The sequence below is a fragment of the Mytilus galloprovincialis genome, chromosome 12 (genome assembly GCF_965363235.1).
Source record: "Mytilus galloprovincialis chromosome 12, xbMytGall1.hap1.1, whole genome shotgun sequence".
Classification (NCBI taxonomy): Eukaryota; Metazoa; Mollusca; class Bivalvia; order Mytilida; family Mytilidae; genus Mytilus; species Mytilus galloprovincialis.
In genome coordinates, this window is record NC_134849.1 from 79,088,084 (window position 1) to 79,109,884 (window position 21,801).

Consider the following 21,801-nt stretch of genomic DNA (forward strand, 5'->3'; position numbering starts at 1 on the left):
TGTTTTGTGAGATCTCAACCCTCCCCTTATACCTCAAGCCAATGTCGAATAAACAACCACACAGAAATATGCACATTAAAACTCAGTTTAAAAGAAGTCTGAGTCCGATGTCAGAATTGGAAACTTAAGAAACTAAGCAAAATAACAATGATACATAAATTAACAAGGGACTACTAGCAGTTACTGACATGCCAGCTCCAGACCTTGATTAAACTGATTGAAAGATTATGTCTTCATCATATGAAAATCAAGCACAATCCCTACCGTTAGGGGTTTAGTATTATACCATCATAAAATATATGAGAAGAACATAACCCGTATCATGCCAACAACTGGTTTTAGAATAAATGTGTTTATTTCCGATGCAAAGACCCTATGAGTAAATCAATATTAATTCCAAAATATGCCATCTTTAATGACCTGACAACAGTATCATAACTATATCCCGTCTAAATAAGTCTGTTTAAAGGTTTGGTTAACTTTTGAGGTGAATGTCGACATTTTTGTGCTTTGTATAGAATACTACCATAAAAAATAGATGTGAAATACCTGAACGTATAAGGTGTCTGCATGTTGATTTATATTTACAAATGATGTCCCTGTACCGATGATAAAATTTAGTAAATGTTTTGACTAGTTTGTGATATCGAAAACAATGGTGTAATATTTTTTTCAGTAATACAGAGATTTATTTCGTTAAAATCAAATACGTTGTTATATTCACGAGCGAATCGAACAAGTTGAGATATATGAACACAAGGACAATGACCTAAAAGTGTTTTAAAAAAGTAAAATCACAAAAATACTGAACTCCAAGGAAAATTCAAAACGGAGAGTCCCTAATCAAATGGCAAAATCAAAGGATAAAACACATCAAATGAATGGACAGCAACTGTCATAATCCTGACTTGGTACAGGCATTTTCAAATGTAGAAAATAGTAGATTGAACCTGGTTTTACAGCGCTAAACCTCTCACTTGTCCGACAGTCGCATCAAATTTAAAAATATTGATAATGATGCGTGAACAAAACAAATTAAACAGACACAATCGGTAAAAATGTCACAAATAAAGGTAAAAAGTCTAATTCGGTAGGTCACATTCGTGAAAAGGGAACGGGATTGTAGTTACGGCATAAGAAACATATCAGATATCATCTATATAACAGATATTCCATAATGGTGAACCAGCTCGTGATGGCGTCCGTACAATTTACGAAGTGATGATTTCAGCTTCGCAAATCTTCACTATTGGGAAGCTGAAATCATCTCTTTCTTGTAAAGTTTTGCTTTCAACCGACCCTCATAGTCAATTTCTAGATATAAATCCTAATCAAGTGGCAATATATAAAAATATATATATTCGCATTCTGACTTTTTAAATGCCTATTTAATTTGGTGTGAGAATTTTTTCTTAATAAGATTACGAGGCAAAGTGGTGTATAGGGTAGAAATATCAAAACTTGTATTAATTTTTTGATTTTTGGGCCCAGTTTTCAAGTTGGTCTAAATTGGGATCCAAAATTAAACTTTGTTTGATTTAAAAAAAAAATGAATAAATAGGGTTCTATGAATTGCTGACTCTAACCGTGTATTTATATTTTGGATTTTGGGCTCCGTTATCAAATTGGTCCACATTGATGTAATAAGGGTCTTAAAATAAAGTTTTGTTTGATTTCCTCAAAAATTGAACTATTGCGGTTCTTTGATATGCTGATTGTAACCGTGTTTTTAGATTTTGGATACTGGACCATAAATGTCCAGTTTCAAATGTTTTACTTCTTTGACCAAATTCATTTTGCACAAACCTAGTATGCTGTGTTAAATATTCAATCACTATTCAAATTCAGAGCTATTTGAACCTTAAATGTTGTGTCTATCAAGCTGCTCCCAGCGATTATTTTATTATAATGATTGTATTTTTGATGTGCATGACTGTCTTATGGGATTCAACTGATCTTGACCTCAAATTTTTGTTAAATAATCAATATAAATATCCATGATATTTGGTGTTTTTGGTTGTACCATGTGTACTGTGTAACCCAAATGGTTTCGATTTTTATTTTTCCCATACTTCTCTAGCACGCCCAAGAAGTTATTATGCATTTTGATTTCTTTATCATGTTTATCCATTGATATCATGGTCTTTTTGCATTATTAATGTTGATCATGATTTGCAATTTTTTTCAAGGTTCTGATGTGGATTGCAAGAATCTCACACATTTCTTTAAAGAAGAACTAAAGTATCAGGTTGAATGTACAACAAGAGATATGACAAAGTTGGAGTTAATGAAGTATTTCCAAGAAATTGTCAGATTATACTTGGAAGTTAACTCAAAGGATTATCATTCATTTATTTGTGTAATTATGAGTCATGGAAATGAGGTATTTAATTTGAATAATAAATAATTATCTCCATAGCTCCCATTGTACTATTTTGTCTTTTCGATACAGACATGATCCAATCAACGACAAAACAGATGTTTTTTTTTCCAAATCTTATTGATAGCAATAATGGATATACGCCAATAAAAGACAGTTATCCATAGTCACAGCAAACCTAAAACAAGAAATGTAGTGCTGGTGTGAGCTTTTCTCCACCATTTTCAATTTTCCAACTGTAAATCTTTCCATTACAGTGTAACCTTATTCCAGCTGCACCAGTACCTGCATATAAATGCACCCAGATGATGCAATAGTTCAGGGCTTTAGATTATCCTGATGAAGTGTTCTGTATATTAAGAACATGTTGTTGAACCAATGATTAATTAAGTCATTACTTTTATAGGTTGACAAACACATGATTTGGTTAGAAGCTATGTCATATATGTGTCGCACTTGTTAAAACACAATCCTGTGAATGTTTTCGTAATGGTGAGATTGCTCATCTGCTGTGCAGCAACTGTCACTATAACTTTAAATTTTTCAACATTCACTACACATATCACGTTACATGTGTACATCAATATATTGCATGCAACAAAGTAGGTCCAAACACACCATCTCACCGGCACTTTTATTTATTTATTTTGTTATATACTATGGTGAATAACAAGAAGTTTTATGTCTATTTTTACATGCCCTTTTACAGGAGGTATTATGGTATACTGTTGTCCGTCTTTCCGTCGTCAACATGTCGGACAATTACTCAAAAACGCTTGAACCAATTTCCATGCAACTTTGGTGATTTGTATATATCTATTTTTGACCTGAGCTCCCTTTCATTTAAAGATTTCAAGTTTCCGAGTTTTGGATTTTTTTTCATTAAAATAAGGGGATTTTCCAGTATTCGGACAATAACTCAAGGACACTTTCACCAATTTGCAAGAAACTTTGGTGAATTGTTTATATCTATTGACATGAGCTCCCTTTCGAGTTTTATAATTTTTAGATTTTACGTTTCCAATTATGGGGGTTATATTCATTAACAAAGAGGGGTTTTCAAGTTATCGGACAATTAAACTCAAAAATGCTTTCTGCAGTTTTCATGAAACTTTGGTGAATGGTTTATATCTATTGATGTAAGCTCCCTTGCAATTTTTATAAATTTTAGATTTTACGTTTAAAAAAGGGGTGATTTTCCAGTTTTCGGACAATGCTTTGAGCAGTTATCATGAATCTTTAGTGACTGGTTTATATCTATTAAGATAACCTCCCTTTAGTTTTTCATGAATTTCTGATTTGACATTGAGAAGTTATGTGATTTTATTCTTTGAAAAAGCGATGAGCATATCATGCGCTCATGGCGCAGCTGTTTATTATCAATTGTTTACAATATAAGTTCTTGCCACCAATGACTAGCTGATGACCTAATGAATAGCAAATAGAAATGTCATTATATTGTCTCATGATGCTGGATTAGCCAATCAAATGAACACAGTTTTCGTAACACACTCCCCCGTGCAGTGTGATACGAGAAATATCTTTACATGCAAGAAATAGATAACAGTCCACAACCATAAGAGTATAAAGAGTTCACAACCATAAGCATATATTATTTTATTATGGTTGACAATGAATATTTTCCGTTAGGAGCAGAATTAGTTGGGATATTGTAAACAATAGTTCATACAAGGAGATATTTACATTTTCACTATTTTTTGTTTTACTGAAATTTTACTTTATATATTTATAGATACACATTCCAATTTAAAAATAAAATATTTCAGGATGGAATTCTTACAACAAATGGATTAATCACAGTGGAAGAAATAAAAAAGCCATTCAAAAACAAAAGTGGGGGCAAATTTAATGGTAAGTTTTAACCTCTATTTACAATGTAATTGAAAATGATCATTTGTCATCATTCCTGTACATCAATGTGTCACCTAATCCTGGAATTGATTTTTGAAATCATATCACAGTTGATACAAGCTTGTCATATGATGCTTACTTTTGAAAATGTCTTCAACTGTCTGCAGTCTATGAGATACTGAATGTTATCTATCCTATGTTAACTCAATTATATCTGGTGTTGTGATGTCTCAATTGGTTGATATACACCCTTCATATCATTGGCGGAAGTTTCTATGTCCTAACCAATGATCTGTCTCCATCATGTTTATTCATCTTAATTTCTGTTCTGCAGTTATAAATGCATTAGACGGTGTTCTAGATAGGATATCTGTATTATGAACATGTACTTACATAGTTGACTTTGACAACAGAGTTTTCCATAAAGGTTATCATCAAAATTTTGTGAATTTTCTACCTTCCTTATTGAAGTTGTGTGGCTTTTCGAATAATATTACAGTGACTTGACTGTTAGTGTTGCTATCCACCAATTGCAACTTATTCAAAATTCTGACCAAATTGCAATTTGTTTTATAAAATCAAACATTTAAACTGGTCAGAAATTTGAACTAACTGCTGTAGAAAACCACAGTCAAGTAGTGGAAGTGCAAGGTGATAAAATAAAACATACTTACAATCCTATAAGACTTTAACTCCTCTTTTATGATGTTATGACAAAATCAGTTTGTATAGGTATATTATAGTCATTTCCATGCTGAAGGAACTGTTGTGATTTCATATAGTTTTTCTTTCTAAAAGTAGTCTATATTTATAAGAATCAGACATTATGTGAATTAAAACATTTCATATTCAGTAAAATATGTGTAAAATTGCAATATTTTTGTAGGAAGTGTCCATGGGGAGATAATCATTTTTTCTTTCAAAAAGTCTTTATTCAAAAGAATAATATTTTAGGTTATCTCCCCATGGAAACTTATCAATAGCATATTGTTATTTCACACATTTTTTACCGTATATATGATGTTTTATTTGAAATGATATCTGATTCGTATGAATATAGAATACTTTTAGAATGAAAAACTTTACGAAAGCTTAGCTTAGACATTTTTATAGCAATTCAAAAACAATAAAAGTACCTCTCAGCATGGAAATGACTATAATATACATATACAAACTGATGGACTAATTTGGTCACTACATCATTAAAGTGGAGTTAAAATTACATAGGATATAGAATAAGGATTATAAAAAAGTCTTAAAGGATAAAATAAAGATAATAAAAAAGTCTTATAGGATATAATAAAGATAATAAAAAAAGTCTTATAGGATATAATAAAGAAAAAAAAAAAGTCTTATAGGATTGTAAGTATGTTTTATTTAATCACCTTGCACTTTCACATTTGGGCTGAACAATTTGTTCAATATTCTGACCAGTTGAACAATTTGGTTTAATAAAACAAATTGCAATTTGGTCAAAATTGTGAATGAGTTGCAATTGCTGGATAGCAACACTAACTGTCAAGTCACTGTAAACAAGGTCAAAATTTACAATAAAATCTTATTTACCTGTGCTTCTCAAAATGTTATTCATGAGCAAGTATCGAATGTGGTAAAGATTACATTGAATAAACTAGAAAAACACTCAGACAACAAATGGCAGTTAAGTCTGCCCAAACAATTGTGATCCGAACATTAGACAAATACGACCAAAGTGAACATTTAGATAGAAGTGCAAGCGTGTATTGTATCAAAACTTATTCAATTATTTTTATATAATGTGATTATGTCAATATACTTTAGGAACAATGAAAAACATTGACAAAGGCCGTTTTATTTTCAAACAATCAATTAAAATTAAACAGATAATTATGGTTTAACCTACGTCCTTTCAGACGACCTTTTTGTCGAGCCTTCGACTTTAGTCGAAAAAGCGAGACTAAGCGATCCTACATTCCGTCGTTGTCGGTGTCGTCGTCGGCGGCGTCCACAAATATTCACTCTGTGGTTAAAGTTTTTGAAATTTTAATAACTTTCTTAAACTATCCTGGATTTCTACCAAACTTGGACAGAAGCTTCTTTATGATCATAAGATAGTATCAAGAAGTAAATTTTGTAAAAATAAAATTCCATTTTTTCCAAATTTTGCTTATAAATGGACTTAGTTTTTCTACAGGGAAAACAACACATTCACTCTGTGGTTAAAGTTTTTTAAATTTTAATAACTTTCTTAAACTATCCTGGGTTTGTACCAAACTTGGACAGAAGCTTGTTTATGATCATAAGATAGTATCCAGAAGTAAATTTTGTAAAAATAAAATTCCATTTTTTCCGTATTTTACTCTAAAATGGACTTAGTTTTTTCTGCGGGAAAACATAACATTCACTCTGTGGTTAAAGTTTTTAGAATTTTAATAACTTTCTTAAACTATCGTGGGTTTGTACCAAACTTGGACAGAAGCTTGTTCATGATCATAAGATAGTATCCAGAAGTAAATTTTGTAAAAAAATAAATCCATTTTTTCTGTATTTTACTTTTAAATGGACTTAGTTTTTCTGCGGGGAAACATTACATTCACTCTGTGGTTAAAAGTTTTTAAAATTTTAATAACTTTCTTAAACTATCGTGGGTTTGTACCAAACTTGGACAGAAGCTTTAAATTTATTTATGATCATAAAATAGTATCCAGAAGTAAATTTTGTAAAAAAATATATCCATTTTTTCTGTATTTTACTTTTAAATGGACTTAGATTTTCTGTGGGGAAATATTACATTCACTCTGTGGTTAAAGTCTTTAAAATTTAAATAACTTTCTTAAACTATCGTAGGTTTGTACCAAACTTGGACAGAAGCTTATTTATGATCATAAAATAGTATCCAGAAGTAAATTTTGTAAAAAAATATATCCATTTTTTCTGTATTTTACTTTTAAATGGACTTAGATTTTCTGTGGGGAAATATTACATTCACTCTGTGGTTAAAGTCTTTAAAATTTAAATAACTTTCTTAAACTATCGTGGGTTTGTACCAAACTTGGACAGAAGCTTATTTATGATCATAAGATAGTATCCAGAAGTAAATTTTGTAAAAGGATAACTCCACTTTTTCTGTATTTTACTTTTAGATGGACTTGTATATTCTTCCAGTTAACATTACATACAGTCTGCAGTTAAAGTTTTCAAAACATTTATTAGATTCTTTAACTATACTAGATTTTTACCAAACTTGGACAGAAGCTTCTTTAATACAATCATAAGATAGTATCAAGAGGAATATTTTTATTGATTTTTTTATCATTTCTGTTGAGCCTGCTACTTACAGCAAAAGTAGGCGAGACACTGGGTTCCGCGGAACCCTTACAAATTTTTAGGTACACATTTAATTTTATTTTTTTGTCAACGTTACTTCCTTAGATACTAAGTATGTTCATCACATTACACATGTTACATGACAAGTAACAACTTTATCAAAGTGTTGTACAAAATGTATCACAAATGGTTACATGTATGAGGAGTAAAACTGGTTGGAATAGTATTACTAGTGACAAGTTTCATTGAAGTATTGTATCACGAATGGTTACATGTATGTGGAGTAAAACTGGTTGGAATAGTATTACTAGTGACAAGTTTCATTGAAGTATTGTATAATGAATGATCCATCTATGATTAGTGAAACTGGTTGGGATAATGTGAACGAATTTTTGCTTTTGTTTGCTGTTCTTCAGATTTACTTCTGGACATAGGTGGTAAAGTATTATTAACTTTTAAATTTAATTTCAGGTAAACCAAAACTATTTCTCATTCAAGCCTGTCGTGGAAAAGAAGAGCAGGAAAAGGTTGTGGTGTCTGATTGTTTTGGAACTAAAATCCATACTGGTCATGTTGGAAGGTATGATGAATTTCCTGGAAACAGGCAAAGAAGAAGTTTTGTTGAGACCTCTGGTATTAAACCAGGAATTCTAGATCAGCCATCTGCCTCATCAGAAGTTTTCTATACTGATGCGCATAGTTATTCTTCAACAAATGTTCCAACAGATGCTGACATTATAGTAGCACATGCAACAACACCTGGTAAACTATCTTTAATATTTAGTTTATTTTTAAGTTGACTTAATATCTTTTCTATATTTTGATCTAGAGTTATCTGCCCAGTTTTAGCTTCAAGGCTGCTATCTGTTGAAAGAGTGGTCTGCCCACTTTAACTTCACGGCTACCATCTGTTGATAGAATGGTCTGCCCACTTTTAACTTCAAGGCTACCATCTGTTGATACAGTGGTCTGAACACTTTTAACTTCAAGGCTACCATCTGTTGATACAGTGATCTGCCAGTATTAGCTTCTAGGCTACACTCTGTTGATTCAGTGATCTGCTCACTGATAACCTCACGGCTACCATCTGTTGATAGAATGGTCTGCCCAGTTTTAGCTTCAAGGCTTCCATCTGTTGATAGAATGGTCTGAACACTTTTAACTTCAAGGCTACCATCTGTTGATACAGTGGTCTGAACACTTTTAACTTCAAGGCTACCATCTGTTGATACAGTGATCTGCCAATATTAGCTTCAAGGCTACCATCTGTTGATACAGTGATCTGAACACTTTTAGCTTCTAGGCTACACTCTGTTGATTCAGTGATCTGCTCACTGATAACCTCACGGCTACCATCTGTTGATAGAATGGTCTGCCCAGTTTTAACTTCAAAGCTACCATCTGTTGATACAGTGGTCTGATCACTTTTAGTTTTAAGGTTACCATCTGTTGATAAAGTGGTCTGCCCAGTTTTAATTTCAAGGCTTCCATCTGTTGATAAAGTGGTCTGCCCAGTTTTAACTTCAAGGCTACCATCTGTTGATAGAGTGATCTGCCCAGTTTCAGCTTCAAGGTTAACATCTGTTGATAAAGTGGTCTGCCCAGTTTTAGCTTCAATGTTACCATCTGTTGATAAAGTGGTCTGCCCACTTTAGCTTCAAGGGTTCTATCTGTTGATAAAGTGATCTGCCCAGTTTTAGCTTCAAGGTTAACATCCGTTGATAGAGTGGTCTTCTCACTTTTAACTTCAATGTTACCATCTATTGATAGAGTGATCTGCCCAGTTTTAACTTCAAGGCTTCCATCTGCTGATACAGTGGTCTGCCCACTTTTAACTTCAAGGCTACCATCTGTTGATACAGTGGTCTGCCCACTTTTAACTTCAAGGCTACCATCTGTTGATACTGGTCTGCCAAGTTTTAGCTTCAATGTTACCATCTGTTGAAAGAGTGGTCTGCCCACTTTAACTTCAAGGCTACCATCTGTTGATAGAATGGTCTGCCCACTTTTAACTTCAATGTTACCATCTGTTGATAAAATGGTCTGCCCACTTTAGCTTCAAGGCTACCATCTGTTGATACAGTGATCTGCCCAGTTTTAGCTTCAAGGCGAACATCTGTTGATACAGTGATCTGCCAATATTAGCTTCTAGGCTACCATCTGTTGATACAGTGATCTGCTCACTTTAAGCTTCAAGGCGAACATCTGTTGATACAGTGATCTGCCAATATTAGCTTCTAGGCTACACTCTGTTGATTCAGTGATCTGCTCACTGATAACCTCTAGACTATAAGACTTATGGTGTTTAATGTTAACATTATGTAAGATGCTCTAGCGGAGTTAACAATTTGTCTTATCATTTCATAAATAGTTAAAAACAGTTTGCAAATGATCGTTGTTTAGGGCATTCTGGGTTAATACTGATTTGTATTTCATGTTCATTCTACCCGTTAGCTGGGTATAGACTCTTTTTAAGTACTGGACGGTATGAACATAAATGATGTTTTCATTGACATATGGACTTTTTGTATCATGTTTTGCAATATTGAAGGTAAGACTTAGTACAAAAACAGTCATTTTCCAAAAGTGCAGTGTTTCAATGCTGATCTTTGTCTTTGTTATTCTTCAAGATATTTGTTGATTAGTGCATGCTTTAGGATAATGTCAAAACATTCCTTAGGTTATTGCCAAACGCTCGGAATTATATCAGATCTGATATATAATACCCACATTGGAAATATTTGTTTTGTGAAATATACTATAAATTTTACAGAGGACATTACAAGGTGTAATTAAATACACAAATACAAAATATCTTGAGAGTTAATGTGATTTTTGTCGAACCTGCGATTTTTGTCGCAGAAAGCTCGACATAGGGATAGTGATCCGGCGGTGAGGGCGTTAAATAGCTTCTTAAAAGCTTTATATTTTAGAAGGTGGAAGACCTGGATGCTACATACTTTGTATATATATGCCTTATGTTACAAAGTTTCCGTCTGTCACATTTATATTGTGCTTGACCTCATTTTCATGGTTCAGTGACTACTTGGAAAAAAGTGATGATTTCTTGTAATGTTAATTTCTCTTTTATTATGATTAATAGGATAACTATATTTAGTATGTTCGTACATTACAAGGTCATCATCTCCGTCAGACAGTTTTCATTTGACCTTGACCTCATTTCATGGATCAGTGAACAAGGTTAAGTTTTAGTGGTCAAGTCCGTATCTCAGATACTATATGCAGTAGATCTAGTATAGTTGGTGTATGGAAGGGTTGTAAGGTGTAAATGTCCGACTGCAAGTGTCATTTGACCTTGACTCTTTTTTCATGGTTCAGTGGTTATAGTTAAGTTTTTGTGTTTTGGTCAGGTTTTTCTTATACTGTATGCAATAGGTATACTATACAATGTATTTGGTGCATGAATTGATTGTAAGGTATACATGTCCAACTACCAGGTGTCATATGACTTTGACCTAATTTTCATGGTTCAATGGTCAAAGTTAAGTTTTTGTTGAGTTTTGTTCTTTTTTTCTAATACTTTATGCAATGCATGAGGCAACTTTATTTGGTGTATGGACATTATTTATTATGTACATGTCAGTCTGGCAGGTTTTATTCAAACCTTGTCCTCATTTTCACGTTTCGTAACTTACTGTTGAGCTTTTGTGTTTTTGGTCTGTTTTTCTTAAACTATAAGCAATAGATCTGGTATATTTGGTGTACGGAAGGATTGTAAGCTGTTAATATCTGTCTGGCAGGTATCATCTGACCTTGACCTTATGTTGGTGGGGTTCAATGGTCAATGTGAGGTTTTCATGATTACGTTTGTTTCTTGTATATACTATACGCAATAGGTCAACTATATTAAATGCATATATAGAATTGTAAGGTGTACATGTCTGCTTTGCATGGTTCATCTGACTTTGAACTTTTATCATGGTTAATTGGTCAATCATGAATGTTTAGTTTACTTGGTTAAGTCTATTTTTTAGAAACTATAAGCAGTAGGTCAACTAGATATAGCAGGGATGTCAACTCGGTGAAGTTTTATTAATCGAGTACTTGTTTGATTTACCGAGTGATACTCGAGTATTCGCTCGGTAAAATATTTACAAAATGGAAACACAAAAATATACCCATTTTACCTATTGTTTGTTGTTCGTTGTCTAATGAACGTAAAACTCTCATCATTATTAGATACATAAATGAAGGACCAGATTAAACAGTCCCAGAAATTGTATATCATAATTAGCTCATTTACTACATGCACTAATTATGTAAACTGACAATTATCTGATCAATTAATTAATAAACATCTATACAAAATTGTAAACTCAAACAACAGTATTTGTGAATCGTACAAAAACACATTATGTGATCAACAAAGGTGTTATAATTATGACTTACTAATGGCCTTAACCATTCTCTTGGGGTCGACATAGTTTTGAACGAATTATTTTTTATTTACATTTTTATTTAGAAATCTTATCTTTTCAACTTTACTTGGACGTTTCGATTTCTCGATTTCTCGACTTTGTAACGTAAGTAACAGTATTGCTGATAAAAAATATTTGTTCTAACGATACAGAGGTGGTGGAATTCCTAAGACACGATTAGCTAAAAGTGTAAGCATTAGAAATGTCCTCTTCTTCATAGCTAGCTACCTCTGTTCGAGGGAATTTTAAATGACAATTAATCGCAAACTTTCAAAACATATTTTAATATTGAATTATATTTAATTTCACAGGAGGCAATCTTGATAGAAAGTATCGTCATTAATCAGGCAACAACATTCTAATAGAAACTGATTAGTCGATTATCATTTTGGTATTCGATACTCGGTACTAACGAGCGATAATCGAGTACTCGTTGACATCCCTAATATATAGTGAAGTGAATGATTTTAAGTGTACATGTATTTCTCGTTTGGTTTATCTGACCTTGACCTCATTTTCTTGGATCATGTTAATTTAATGTGATAGTTGTCGTAAAGCTTTATATTAAGGACTATATACATAATTATAAGCAATGGTAAGTAAAGAAGGCAAGACATTTCAACATGTTCACTCTTGTCTGAGTTACAATTTTGCAAATTGTTTCGGTAGATATCACTGACTCAATAAGCAGATTTTGCATGCATCATTTATTTCTATTTCGGTGGGAAATACTTCATTTATGTAAAGTGATACATGTTTACTTCCATAGTATTTGTTTGATGCAGTCTTTTAAGTCAGTATGATTGAATGGTCTATTTTCCCTATGACAAATTAAAATTCATCATCTAACAAAATATTGGAACAACTAGTTAATTATAAAAGTTACAGTTTTTCTTTTAAATTACAGGATACATATCATTTCGAAATAAATATGAAGGAGCATTTTTCATAAGAGCTTTCTTGTCAGTTGCCAAGAATAAATACAATGAGGAACATATCGAGGAGATATTAAGAAATGTGAGAAGAGAATTAGCTATGAATCCAGAATATGCACTACAATCTGGAAGCTTGGCAGGAAAATGTCAGATGGGAATGTTAGAGACTACATCTACGAAGAAATTTTTCTTGTAATGACAGTTAAATAAAACTTATTTGAGAGGAAAATTGTTGTCAAACCATTTATGACCAGTATCATAAATTAAATATATATTTTCCAAGTTCAAGGATTTATGCAACTGATTTAAAGTCCTCATTTTTTTATGACTAGATAAAACCTTTTCGTTTATTCAACAAACATTGAAAATAGCGTCTCAAATTTATTCATAAGGTCCAGTTTTATTTTCTTTTCTTTCGCCATTAGTGGTGGTATTATGAAAAAAAAACTCTTGTGAGCAATAGTTCATTTATTTGTTTTGTTCTGCATTAAATGTTCTTTTGTTAGTCCGCCCGTCCGTTCATCCATCTGTCCTGCTTCAGGTTAAAGCTTTTAATCAATGTAGTTATTGATGAAGTTGAATTCCAATCAACTTGAAACTTAGTATACATGTTCCCTATTATATGATATTTCTAATTTTAATGCCAAATAAGAGTTTTGACCCCAATTTCACAGTCCACTGAACATGGAAATGATAGTGCTAGTGGGGGATCCGTGTACTATGGACACATTCTTGTTTTGAAATCTTTTTTATATACAGTATTTTCATCATTAAAGAATTGATCATTATTGTTGATACATGTTTTTGGTTTGTACAGAATTTTTCATTAACAAATGAATGAGACGTTCAGATCACACCAGACTCATTGTACATATCATTGAGATAGTTTAGCACTGTCATTGTACATATCATTGAGATAGTTTAGCACTATCATTGTACATAACATTGATATATTTTAGCACTATCATTGTACATATAATTGATATATTTTAGCACTATTGTTGTACAATAAATTGACATATTTTAGCACTATTATTGTACATATCATTGAGATATTTTAGCACTATCATTGTACCAAAAAATTGATATATTTTATATACACTAACACTATCATTGTTAAGATAGTTTACAGATTGTAGCACTATTATTGTTCAGATAGGTTACAAATTTGTTCACTTTCATTGTACAAATAATTGACAATTTCTTATGATAATTATATAGAGCATTGACCTATTTTAGGAGTTCATGTTAAACATAATAAGCTGAATTTAGCACTATCATTATACACATGACTTACAGATGTATTACTATCATCGTACATATAATTGACATATTAAAGCACTATCATCGTACATATAATTGACATATTAAAGCACTATCATAGTACATATAATTGACATATTTTAAAACTATCATTGTACATATAATGGACATATTTTCGCACTTTCATTGTACATATAAAATGATAGATTTAAGCACTTTCATTGTATAGATAATTGACATATTTTAGCAATGTCATTGTACATATTATTGACAGACTTAAGGCACTGTCATTGTACATATAATTGACAAATTTTAGATATATTATTGTACAAAGAATTTACAGATTTACAAATAATTTTAAAAAATTAGCATTATCACTATAAAAAATAAAGAGATGTGGTATAATTGCGAACTGTCCACCAAAGTTCAAATGAAGTGGATGTAAGCAATTTTAGCCAACCCCACGGCCTTCAACAATGAGAAAACCCATATCGTAGAAAATCGGCTATTAACCCTGACATGAAAAATATGAAACTCTTCAATTGAGAAAACTAACAGCCTTATTCATAGCAGAACAATTTACGAAAAACAAATATAACAGACAATGGACCTGCGACAACCACTTAACTACAGGCTCCTGATTTGGGACAGGCACATAAAGAATGTGGTGCAGTTAATCATGTTTGTGGGCGCTAAACCCTCCCCTAACCTTGGACAATGGTGTATAATCAGAGGGCTTAACTCATCAGATGGATACAAAGCAGAAAAAAATAAAACAAAAACATAAAACGGACGTGGCAGAGTATTTATCCATTCCCTCATCCATAACAACAAATAAGACTCTATGATTATAAATTTGATAGTCCTCCCAGTTACTGACAGTTAGTTCAAAGCCAATAGCAATGAATAAAAAAATCATGTTACTTAGATTGAAATATCATTCAGTACACACCCAACATCCACTGAATTTAGTGTAAAGATGACATTAAGAGTCAGAGAAAAACATGATCTTGTGCAATGCCAAAATGTAGGTATCAACAGATTGTACCGTGAAATAAGCATGTTTAACAATAATATTAAGTATGGTTTTTATTTTACCTGTTAAAAAAAATTAATATTTGTACCAATAAAAACAAAATTCCAAGATTTAATTCAAATATGGAATTGGTAACCTTTTATAATTAGTTATTAATAGGATTAATAAGTTTACATTGATCGTATCTAAATTTCCTGTCTCGGTTTACAACATCACTGTAAACTTTACGATTGGCTATTCCGTTTGAATTAAGTATTCTACAGGTACAGCTAAACTTGCAAACTAAATGTTTGTATCTATGGAAGAATTTAGTAAAGGTTTTAAGTCATTCTTAGTAACGAAATCTCTGACATAATTTATTAGTAATACATTGAAATCAAAAACGTCACTACTGACATGGGCATAACGAACCAGTTGGGAGATATAAACACTGTAAGAAGTTGCCAAAAGAAATCACCGTCAAAAAAAGGAAAATTATTTATAGGGAAAGAAAAATCACCCTTTTGTCCTAACTTTTTGTATAAAGTTTTTATCATTATACAGTTAATAGACTACTTTCGAGTTATGTCCTTCACTTCAAATGTTCTTCAATTCTGCTTGCCTTTATAACTTTATTTACCAGATAGAGGAAACCGCCTGTATCCCTGCACTGCCAAGTTCATCAAGCATCTTTGGGATTGTCTTAATGCTAAAACTAAATAAAATGTTTGTTCCAAAGGTTTTTAATCACTATTCCATAATGACAGCAGTGCTGATAACCAATTATAAGAATTTAATTTGCCGAATAATTTGTGCAATAAATATAGGATCATATTTCTTCAACCGCTCAATATGGGAATGAAGTGGCGATACGAATCATGTCAACTGAAACCTAAATTTTTGACGGAAATACATAAACTCGAAAATGGTCGATTGACAGATTTTAGGACTATCATTGTACAGATAACTGACATATTTTATCACTATGATTGTACATATAACTGACATATTTTATCGCTATATGTTTGTGCAGATAACTGACATATTTTATCACTATGTCAGATTGTACATATAACTGACATATTTTATCACTATGTCAGATTGTACATATAACTGACAGATTTTATCACTATCATTGTAAATATAACTGATAGAATTAAGCATTTTCAAAATTGTTTTATTGTACATATAATAACTGACAGATTTTATCATTATCATTGTACATATAATTGACATATTTTAGCACTGACATTATTGAGACAATCAATATTTTAAAATCATTCAGGCTTCTGTTTTAAATTTATATATCTTTTAAATATATTGTGTAATACTAGTTTATCTTATATGATATGTATAATGACTTAATGTGATTGGTTTAGGGCTTATGGGTATAAATGATTTTTTTTTCTAATATAGGATTTCGCTATATTTTTTCATAAATGATCTTTATCATATACTTAAAAGAAAAATGAAATAAAAAAATGGGGTCACCGTTCATTTAAGCTAAAATCTGCCTCTGGAAGAAGCATACATTTTTGTTAATGCCCTTTTTTTCTGTTGAACTAATAGGAGAAAAAGAGGAAATATCAAAATAAAAAAATAACCTAATATAAGAAATCGCTTAAATTTTACAACTATTTACTATGTAGAGCTTATTTGAAAAAAGTAATAAAAAATATAGGTCACCGATGAGTTAAAAAAGATATTTCAAATTTAAGGCCAAAAAATGGCATTTTTGCATCAAAGGGAGATAATTTGGAGTTTTTTCAATTTTTAAAGTCATCTTGAGCCAAACCAAATCATTTTTTGGGTTGTTTTTTTGTACCATATCATAAAGTAACAACTAATAGTGTAATAACTAAAATTTGTAATGAAAAAATAAAGGTTTAATTTTTTGCTAAAATTTTTGTACCCACGAGCAACCTTAACTATTATTTGTTAACATTTGTGTAAATTCATTAGCAGTCTTTCTTGAGAAATAAATGTATAGAAAAATAATATTCTTATTTTATCTCTAGATACGCAATCAGTAATACATTGGTTGTTATACTTCTGTTCATACAACTAAACCACAGTCAGAATATTTCCTAATAGTCTGGCATTAAAAATTCCTGATTATATTTTCCTGACTATCCAACATGATTTTTGTTTTACTTTTCTTACATGTAATTACCAAAAATTGGGACAAATTCAGAACATGTTAAAACAAAATCTACGACAATAATGAACCCGGAAGAAAATAAGAAGCAACAGGGAACACTGTACCACCTTGCTAATTAAGCCTTCCTTCTGGACCCTCTAGCACCTTTGCAAACTCGGCCTTCCTTCTGAACGATGTCCCGAGAACTTTCCAGGATATTTACTGTAATTACAAATTTTGTCTCTTCTTTCTACATACAAGAGCCTATCAAAAGTTAAGAGCTGTCATAATAGACATGGTGACACAAGAAGGTTCCCGTAACTAGATTTTCAGAGACACCGTAAATCAAACTGTCAATTTATAACAATATTGAAATGAAAATACTGCGAGAAACATTCTTATCCAACATACTTTTATAGTGCATTACAGAAATCAATATAAAAATAAGGAGATCAAGTATGACTGCCAATGATACAATGTTCCAGTTATATGGAGATCAAGTATGATTGCCAATGATACAATGCTCCAGTTATATGGAGATCAAGTATGATTACCAATGATACAATGCTCCAGTGAAGAGGAGATCAAGTATGATTACCAATGATACAATGCTCCAGTGATATGGAGATCAAGTATGATTGCCAATGATATGGGGATCAAGTATGATTACCAATGATACAATGCTCCAGTGAAGAGGAGATCAAGTATGATTACCAATGATACAATGCTCCAGTGATATGGAGATCAAGTATGATTGCCAATGATATGGGGATCAAGTATGAATACCAATGATACAATGCTCCAGTGAAGAGGAGATCAAGTATGATTACCAATGATACAATGCTCCAGTGATATGGAGATCAAGTATGATTGCCAATGATATGGGGATCAAGTATTATTGCCAATGATACAATGCTCCAGTGAAGAGGAGATCGAGTATGATTGTCAATGATACAATGCTCCAGTGATATGGAGATCAAGTATGATTACCAATGATACAATGCTCCAGTGATATGGAGATCAAGTATGATTGTCAATGATACAATGCTCCAGTGATATGGGGATCAAGTATGATTACCAATGATACAATGCTCCAGTGATATGGAGATCAAGTATGATTGTCAATGATACAATGCTCCAGTGATATGGATATCAAGTATGATTGCCAGTGATATGGGGATCAAGTATAATTACCAATGATACAATGCTCCAGTGAAGAGGAGATCGAGTATGATTGTCAATGATACAATGCTCCAGTGATATGGAGATCAAGTATGATTGCCACTGATACAATGCTCCAGTGATATAGGGATCGAGTATGATTGTCAATGATACAATGCTCCAGTGAAGAGGAGATCGAGTATGATTGTCAATGATACAATGATCAAATGATATGGAGATCAAGTATGACTGCTTATGATACAATACTCCAGTGATATGGAGATCAAGTATGATTGTCAATGATACAATGCTCCAGTGAAGAGGAGATCGAGTATGATTGTCAATGATACAATGATCAAATGATATGGAGATCAAGTATGACTGCTTATGATACAATGCTCCAGTGATATGGAGATCAAGTATGATTGCCAGTAATATGGAGATCAAGTATGATTGTCAATGATACAATGCTCCAGTGATATGGAGATCAAATTTGATTGTCATTGATACAATGCTCCAGTGATATGGAGATCAAGTATGATTGTCAATGATACAATGCTCCAGTTATATGGAGATCAAGTATGATTGCCAATGATACAATGATCAAATGATATACAGATCGAGTATGATTACCAATGATACAATGCTCCAGTGATATGGAGATCAAGTATGATTGCCAATGATACAATGCTTCAGTAATATGGAGATCAAGTATGACTGCTTATGATACATTGCTCCAGTGATATGGAGATCAAGTATGATACAATGCTCCAGTGGTATGGAGATCAAGTATGATTGTCAATGATACAATGCTCCAGTGATATGGAGATCAAGTATGATTGTCAATGATACAATGCTCCAGTTATATGGAGATCAAGTATGATTGTCAATGATACAATGCTCCAGTGATATGGAGATCAAGTATGATTGTCAATGATACAATGCTCCAGTTATATGGAGATCAAGTATGATTGTCAATGATACAATGCTCCAGTGATATGGAGATCAAGTATGATTGCCAATGATACAATGATCCAATGATATGGAGATCGAGTATGATTGCCAATGATACAATGCTCCAGTGATATGGAGATCAAGTATGATTGCCAATGATACAATGCTCCAGTGATATGGAGATGAAGTATTATTGCCAATGATACAATGCTCCAGTGATATGGAGATCGAGTATGATTGTCAATGATACAATGCTCCAGTGACCAAAGTACGAAGATATTTACTATGATATTTGTTTGTTAACAAATTAGGGTGCAACTTGTTACCCCAATATACCCCAACATGTCCAAATATACCCAGGGAACAATAACACATATTTTCAAACTAGTTCCTCCTTCTAGACAATGTCAAGCTAATAATACAGAAATTTAAAAACATAACAGAATGACGTATTATTTTTTTCTCTCTTCAAATTTGTTTTCTGTACTTTAGAATTTCGTTTAGATTATCAGTTATTTGTTTATTACAACCAAACCCATTGATGTGTAAAGAAGATATTTGCAACAGATCTATTTAATTGTAATATACATGTAGAAATTTTGACAATAAGTTTTATATCTAAATCAATATTTTTACAGTTAAACAGATCGTCTATGATGAATTTTTCTTTATGTGTACGAGAGCCGGAGAGGTTTATCTAAATAATTGTGGTTTAAATACCTATGTGTATTGATTTTGATAAAAATAATAATCTATATTTAACAGTTTGGTTTGTGCTGTTAAAACCGATGTTCAAAATTTCATCAATCCTTTTAAGCTCACCTGCCTCGAAGGGCCAAGTGAGCTTTTCTCATAACTTGGCGTCCGTCGTCTGTCGTCTGTCGTCGTTAACTTTTTTTATATTTTGAACTTCTTCTAGAGAACCACTGATTGGAAGAAAACCAAACATGGCATACATGTTCCTTATGAGGTGCTGACCAAGTGTTGTTACTTTGTAGCCGATCCATCATCCAAGATGGCCGCCAGCGGGGACTAAGTTTAACATCGGACCCTAAGGAAAATGCATACAAATGACTTCTTTTAGAGAACCACTGAGTGTAATGAAACCAAACATAGCATGAGTTTTCCTTATGAGGTGCAGATCAAGTGTTGACACTTTGTCGCCGATTCAACATCCAAGATGGCGGCCAGCGGGGGACTCAGTTAAACATAGGACCCTATCGGAAATGCATACAAATGACTTCTATTAGAGAACCACTGAATGGAATGAAACCAAACTTAGCATGAATGTTCCTTATGAGCTGCTCACCAAGTGTTGTAACTTTGTTGCCTATCCAGCATCCAAGATGGCCTCCAGCGGGGGACTTAGTTTAACATAGGACACAATGGGAAATGCATACAAATGACTTCTTTTAGAGAACCACTGAATGGAATGAAACCAAACATAGCATGAATGTTCCTTATGAGGTGCTGACCAAGTGTTGTTACTTTGTAGCCGATCCATCATCCAAGATGGCCGACAGCCAGGGACTTAGTTTAACATAAGCACCCTATGGGAAATGCATACAAATGACTTCTATTAGAGAACCACTGAATGGAATGAAACCAAACATAGCATGCATGTTCCTTATGAGATGCTGACGAAGTGTTGTTACTTTGTCGCCCATCCAAGATTCAAGATGGCCGCCAGCCAGCGAGGGACTTAGTTTAACATAGGACCCTATGAGAAATGCATACAAATGTCTTCTTTTAGAAAACCACAGAATGGAATGCCATATTACATGTTTTAAACCAAATTTTATCTTTTTTTTTATATGATAACAAAAACCAAAGTAGATTCAGGTGAGCGATACAGCTAGGATCTTGAGAGCCTCTAGTTTATACTGCAACTAGTTGTGCCTTTTTCCTAATTATAGTAACACAGCTTTATTTTGTACAATGTCAAATTTATCATGGAACACCTTTTCCACAATCAGGGGTTCATTAAGGGACAATTTGTGTAACAATGAAAACAGCTATCAATGTATTCATGTTGCATTGTAAACAGCTATCGATGTGTTAATTCATGTTGCAGTATAAAAAAAATATTAGGTCAATGTCATAAAAATATAAACTTTTTTGTATTCAGCACAAAATTGAGGAAGGGCGCGGTAAAACATCGCCTTTCCCCAGTTTCTCAGCCGTACGTACATAGTAAGAATCTTATACAATAAATATTATAAATTTACCATTGTTATTGCTAACTGACTTGACAGGGGTTCAATATTTCACATGTATTTAGGTCGAAACTTAGGTAACCTTTAAATGTCGAGACAGATAGTTGTCCTTGTTGAAGT

At 32.5% G+C, this 21,801-nt stretch overlaps 1 protein-coding gene across 1 annotated transcript in view; it reads left to right on the forward strand.

Annotated features, from left to right (window-relative positions):
- Positions 1–13,128, forward strand: part of LOC143053773 (caspase-6-like) — a 57,228-nt gene extending 44,100 nt beyond the window's left edge. Inside the window, exons 9-12 of the mRNA XM_076226553.1 lie at positions 2,190–2,383; positions 4,168–4,252; positions 8,030–8,320; positions 12,905–13,128. Of these exons, the coding sequence (XP_076082668.1) occupies positions 2,190–2,383; positions 4,168–4,252; positions 8,030–8,320; positions 12,905–13,128 (794 nt within the window). The remainder of the gene's footprint in view (positions 1–2,189; positions 2,384–4,167; positions 4,253–8,029; positions 8,321–12,904) is intronic.
- The last annotated feature ends 8,673 nt before the right edge of the window (positions 13,129–21,801 follow it).